Source organism: Mandrillus leucophaeus, unplaced genomic scaffold (assembly GCF_000951045.1).
Source record: "Mandrillus leucophaeus isolate KB7577 unplaced genomic scaffold, Mleu.le_1.0 Scaffold228, whole genome shotgun sequence".
NCBI classification, from domain to species: Eukaryota; Metazoa; Chordata; class Mammalia; order Primates; family Cercopithecidae; genus Mandrillus; species Mandrillus leucophaeus.
In genome coordinates, this window is record NW_012102343.1 from 1,817,324 (window position 1) to 1,822,971 (window position 5,648).

At 55.2% G+C, this 5,648-nt stretch overlaps 1 protein-coding gene across 2 annotated transcripts; it reads left to right on the plus strand.

The window, feature by feature from the left end:
• Nucleotides 1–1,649: 1,649 nt before the first annotated feature.
• Nucleotides 1,650–5,111, plus strand: FOS (FBJ murine osteosarcoma viral oncogene homolog). 2 transcript variants are annotated; one of them, XM_011981556.1, is made up of 4 exons: nucleotides 1,650–1,999; nucleotides 2,754–3,005; nucleotides 3,440–3,547; nucleotides 3,665–5,111. In XM_011981556.1, exons 1-4 carry the CDS (start codon nucleotides 1,859–1,861, stop codon nucleotides 4,304–4,306), a joined length of 1,143 nt encoding a protein of 380 aa, XP_011836946.1. In that variant the 5' UTR covers nucleotides 1,650–1,858; the 3' UTR covers nucleotides 4,307–5,111. The 2 variants fall into 2 exon arrangements, with proteins under 2 accessions (XP_011836946.1, XP_011836947.1); XM_011981557.1 differs by lacking the exon at nucleotides 3,440–3,547.
• The last annotated feature ends 537 nt before the right edge of the window (nucleotides 5,112–5,648 follow it).

The window sequence follows — 5,648 nt, forward strand, 5'->3', positions numbered from 1 at the left end:
CGGGGAGGCCGCGGCCCAGGGGAGCTGGGAGGGAGGGCGGCCTCGCCAGGCCGACGGCGCGCCCGGCCGCGGCGTTGCCTGGAGACGGCCCTGGCGGCGCTGTGTTGCTGTAAACAGCCGCTTCCCTGTTACTATCTATAGCAGGATCTCCTGGCTCCCGGGCGCGGCGGCTGGAGGCAGGTCTGCGGTCCGGCTCACCGCGCGCCCCGAACTATCCGCCCGCCGGCCTCATCCTGCCTCGCCCCTCTCCAGGTGCTCACCGCGGGTCCCGACCCCCGGGCCCGAAGAGTGGGGAAGGGGAGACCGGGGCTGTGCGGGGACATGCGTCTTCGCACCCTGGAGGTGGCCGGCGCGCTGGGGCTGAGCCCGGGCAGCGTGACCCCGGCTGTCCTACGCAGCAGGGCAGGAGGCTGGGGGGCGTGGCACACTCTGGAGCACCTTGCCTCCCCAAAGCCCGGTGTTCCAGGACGTGGAGCCGCGCCTGGGGTCCCAGCGGTGGAGGTATTCCGCCTGGGTGCTGCTGGACACTGTCCTTCCAGCCCCTGTCCTCCCCTCTCCAAGTCCGCGCTGGAAAATCACCCGCTGCGGGCTCCCGTAAGCACAGCTTCCTGGCGGGACCGAACCAGCCCCCCAGCTCAGATTTGAGTTCCCCGCAGGAAGCACACCCCGCCTTGTCATCCCGAACTGACCACCCTGCCCACATAACCACACCCCGCACTCCCTACCCCCGGGGCCCAGCTCAGAACCGGGCAGACACCCCCTTCAAATGTCTTCGCACGTAGGTGTCGCACAGTGTTTATCTGCTGGTGTCTCAGGGATTTGACAGTTTCCTTAATATTCCCACACATGGCCGAGAAAAATAAATAAATAAATGCGCTGTCTTCCTTAAAGAAAAAATAAGTAAATAAATAAAGTACCCAGTATCGTAAAGTAGGTTATCGTATTCTCTTATTTTGGATCCACTTTCTGCTTCCAAACGCAGGAACAGTGCTAGCATTGCTCGAGCCCGAGAGGAGAGGGGTGAGGGTCTGCTTCCTCGTTTTGCACTGAATTAGGGCTAGAATTGGGGATGGGGGTAGGGACGCATTCCTTCGGGAGCCGAGGCTTAAGTCCTCGGGGCCGTGTACCCGAGGCCGTTTCTCCTATTCCTGAGCCTCAGAACTGTCTTCAGTTTCCGTACAAGGGTAAAGAGGCGCTCTCCGCCCCATCCCCCCCGACCTCGGGAACAAGGGTCCGCATTGAACCAGGTGCGAATGTTCTCTAGCATTCTGCGCCGTTCCCGCCTCCCCTCCCCCGGCCGCGGCCCCCGCCTCCCCCCGCGCTGCACCCTCGTTGTTGGCTGCAGCCCGCGAGCAGTTCCCGTCAATCCCTCCCCCTTACACAGGATGTCCATATTAGGACATCTGCGTCAGCAGGTTTCCACGGCCTTTCCCTGTAGCCCTGGGGGGAGCCATCCCCGAAGCCCCTCATCTTGGGGGTCCCACGAGACCCCTGAGACAGGAACTGCGAAATGCTCACGAGATTAGGACACGCGCCAAGGCACAGGCAGGGAGCTGCGAGCGCTGGGGAGGCAGCCACGCGGCGGCAGAGGCGCTCAGGCCCGCGCGCCACCCCTCTGGCGCCACCGTGGTTGAGCCCGTGACGTTTACACTCATTCATAAAACGCTTGTTATAAAAGCAGTGGCTGCGGCGCCTCGTACTCCAACCGCATCTGCAGCGAGCAGCCGAGAAGCCGAGACTGAGCCGGCGGCCGCGGCGCAGCGAACGAGCAGTGACCGCGCTCTTACCCAGCTCTGCTCCACAGCGCCCACCTGTCTCCGCCCCTCGGCCCCACGCCCGGCTTTGCCTAACAGCCACGATGATGTTCTCGGGCTTCAACGCAGACTACGAGGCGTCATCCTCGCGCTGCAGCAGCGCGTCCCCGGCCGGGGATAGCCTCTCCTACTACCACTCACCCGCCGATTCCTTCTCCAGCATGGGCTCGCCTGTCAACGCGCAGGTAAGGCTGGCTTCCCACCGCCGCGGGGCCGGGGGCTTGGGGTCGCTGAGGAGGAGACACCGGGCGGGACGCTCCAGGAGATGAGTAGGGGGCTCCCTTGTGCCTGGAGGGAGGCTGCAGTGGCCGGAGCGGTGCCGGCTCGGGGGCTCGGGACTTGGCTCTGAGCGCACGCAAGCTTGCCATAGTAAGAATTTGTTCCCCCTTCCGGAGGCAGGTTCGTTCTGAGCAACGTCTGGTTTGCACTCCAGGACGGATCTCTGACATTAGCTGGGGCAGACGTGTCCCAAGCACAGACTCGCTAACTAGAGCCTGGCTTCTCCGGGGAGGTGGCAGAAAGCGGCAATCCCCCCTCCCCCGGCAGCCTGGAGCAGGGAGGAGGGGTGAGGGAGGAGGGTGCAGCGGGCGGGTGTGTAAGGCAGTTTCATTGATAAAAAGCGAGTTCATTCTGGAGACTCCGGAGCGGCGCCTGCGTCAGTGCAGACGTCAGGGATATTTATAACAAACCCCCTTTCAAGCGAGTGATGCTGAAGGGATAACGGGAACGCAGCGGCAGGATGGAAGAGACAGACAGTGCGCTGCGGAATGCCTGGGAGGAAAAGGGGGAGACCTTTCATCCAGGATGAGGGACATTTAAGATGAAACGTCCGTGGCAGGATCGTTTCTCTTCGCTACTGCATGCGGCACCGGCAACTCGCCCCACCTGTGTCCGGAATCTGCTCGCTCACGTCGGCTTTCCCCTTCTGTTTTGTTCTAGGACTTCTGCACGGACCTGGCCGTCTCCAGTGCCAACTTCATTCCCACGGTCACTGCCATCTCGACCAGTCCGGACCTGCAGTGGCTTGTGCAGCCCGCCCTCGTCTCCTCTGTGGCCCCATCGCAGACCAGAGCCCCTCACCCCTTCGGAGTCCCCACTCCCTCCGCTGGGGCTTACTCCAGGGCTGGCATTGTGAAGACCATGACAGGAAGCCGAGCGCAGAGCACTGGCAGGAGGGGCAAGGTGGAACAGGTGAGGAACTCTAGCCTACCGTTCCTGGGAAGGTGGGGGCTGGGTGGGAAGCGGCCCTGGAGATGGAGGAGCACAGCAGAGAGGATTAAGCCCCTGACGGGGCTGGCTGCACATCCCTAACTGGGAACCCTGGCTCCAAGCCCATTCCATCCCAACTCAGACTCTGAGTCTCACCCTAAGAAGTACTCTCATAGTTTCTTCCCTAAGTTTCCTACCGCATGCTTTTAGACTGGGCTCTTCTTTGTTCTCTTGCTGAGGATCTTATTTTAAATGCAAGTCACACCTAGTCTGCAACTGCAGGTTAGAAATGGTTTCACAGTGGGATGCCAGGAAGTAGGGAAGCTGCAGGAGCCAGTTCTACTGGGGTGGGTGAATGGAGGTGATGGCAGACACTTTTACTGAATGTCGGTCTTTTTTTTTTGTGATTATCCTAGTTATCTCCAGAAGAAGAAGAGAAAAGGAGAATCCGAAGGGAAAGGAATAAGATGGCTGCAGCCAAATGCCGCAACCGGAGGAGGGAGCTGACTGATACACTCCAAGCGGTAGGTAGACTCTGTGGGTTGCTCCTTTTTAAAACTTAAGGGGAAAGTTGGAGATTGAGCATAAGGGCCCTTGAGTAAGACTGTTTCTTATGCTTTCCTTTTTCCCTCTGTATACAGGAGACAGACCAACTAGAAGATGAGAAGTCTGCTTTGCAGACCGAGATTGCCAACCTGCTGAAGGAGAAGGAAAAACTAGAATTCATCCTGGCAGCTCACCGACCTGCCTGCAAGATCCCTGATGACCTGGGCTTTCCAGAAGAGATGTCTGTGGCTTCCCTTGATCTGACTGGGGGCCTGCCAGAGGCTGCCACCCCAGAGTCTGAGGAGGCCTTCACCCTGCCTCTCCTCAATGACCCAGAGCCCAAGCCCTCAGTGGAGCCTGTCAAGAGCATCAGCAGCATGGAGCTGAAGGCTGAGCCCTTTGATGACTTCCTGTTCCCAGCATCAACCAGGCCCAGCGGCTCTGAGACAGCCCGCTCTGTACCAGACATGGACCTATCTGGGTCCTTCTATGCAGCAGACTGGGAGCCCCTGCACAGTGGCTCCCTGGGGATGGGGCCCATGGCCACAGAGCTGGAGCCCCTGTGCACTCCGGTGGTTACCTGTACTCCCAGCTGCACTGCTTACACGTCTTCCTTCGTCTTCACCTACCCCGAGGCTGACTCCTTCCCCAGCTGCGCAGCTGCCCACCGCAAGGGCAGCAGCAGCAATGAGCCCTCCTCTGACTCGCTCAGCTCACCCACGCTGCTGGCCCTGTGAGCGGGCAGGGAAGGGAGGCAGCCGGCACCCACAAGTGCCACTGCCCGAGCTGGTGCATTACAGAGAGGAGAAACACGTCTTCCCTAGAGGGTTCCTGTAGACCTAGGGAGGACCTTATCTGTGCGTGAAACACACCAGGCTGTGGGCCTCAAGGACTTGAAAGCATCCATGTGTGGACTCAAGTCCTTACCTCTTCCGGAGATGTAGCAAAACGCATGGAGTGTGTATTGTTCCCAGTGACACTTCAGAGAGCTGGTAGTTAGTAGCATGTTGAGCCAGGCCTGGGTCTGTGTCTCTTTTCTCTTTCTCCTTAGTCTTCTCATAGCATTAACTAATCTATTGGGTTCATTATTGGAATTAACCTGGTGCTGGATATTTTCAAATTGTATCTAGTGCAGCTGATTTTAACAATAACTACTGTGTTCCTGGCAATAGTGTGTTCTGATTAGAAATGACCAATATTAAACTAAGAAAAGATATGACTTTATTTTCTGGTAGATAGAAATAAATAGCTATATCCATGTACTGTAGTTTTTCTTCAACATCAATGTTCATTGTAATGTTACTGATCATGCATTGTTGAGGTGGTCTGAATGTTCTGACATTAACAGTTTTCCATGAAAACGTTTTATTGTGTTTTTAATTTATTTATTAAGATGGATTCTCAGATATTTATATTTTTATTTTATTTTTTTCTACCTTGAGGTCTTTTGACATGTGGAAAGTGAATTTGAATGAAAAATTTAAGCATTGTTTGCTTATTGTTCCAAGACATTGTCAATAAAAGCATTTAAGTTGAATGCGACCAACCCTGTGCTCTTTTCATTCTGGAAGTGTTGTAAGTTTCTGAAAGGTATTAGTGGAGACCAGTTTGTCAAGAAGGGTAGCTGCTGGAGGGGGACACACCCTCTGTCTGATCCCTTATCAAAGAGGACAGGGAAACTATAGAGCTGATTGTAGAATATTTTACAAATACATTCCTTCCATTGGAATGCTAAGATTTTACTGCTTCTGGAGAGGGGAAACTGCTGTGTAGCAGCTTTTGTGGGAATACATCTTTTCTGTTTCGGTACTCACAGGGGGAAATACTTAGTTTGGTTGTGCTAGTATTACATTTAGATGTTTTGATCTTAAAGGAACCCTTTAAGCAAACAGAACCTAGCTTTGTACAAACTATTTTAACTTTTTATTCCACAAAATCATGTGGAGGGTTATTCTACTTCAAAGATGAGCAAATTGAAGAATGGTTAGAATAAACAACTTTCTTGATATTCCGTTATTGGCATTAGAATCTTCCTGCTCGTTATATCCAGCAGGCTGAAATGCCTCTTGATACTTGGTT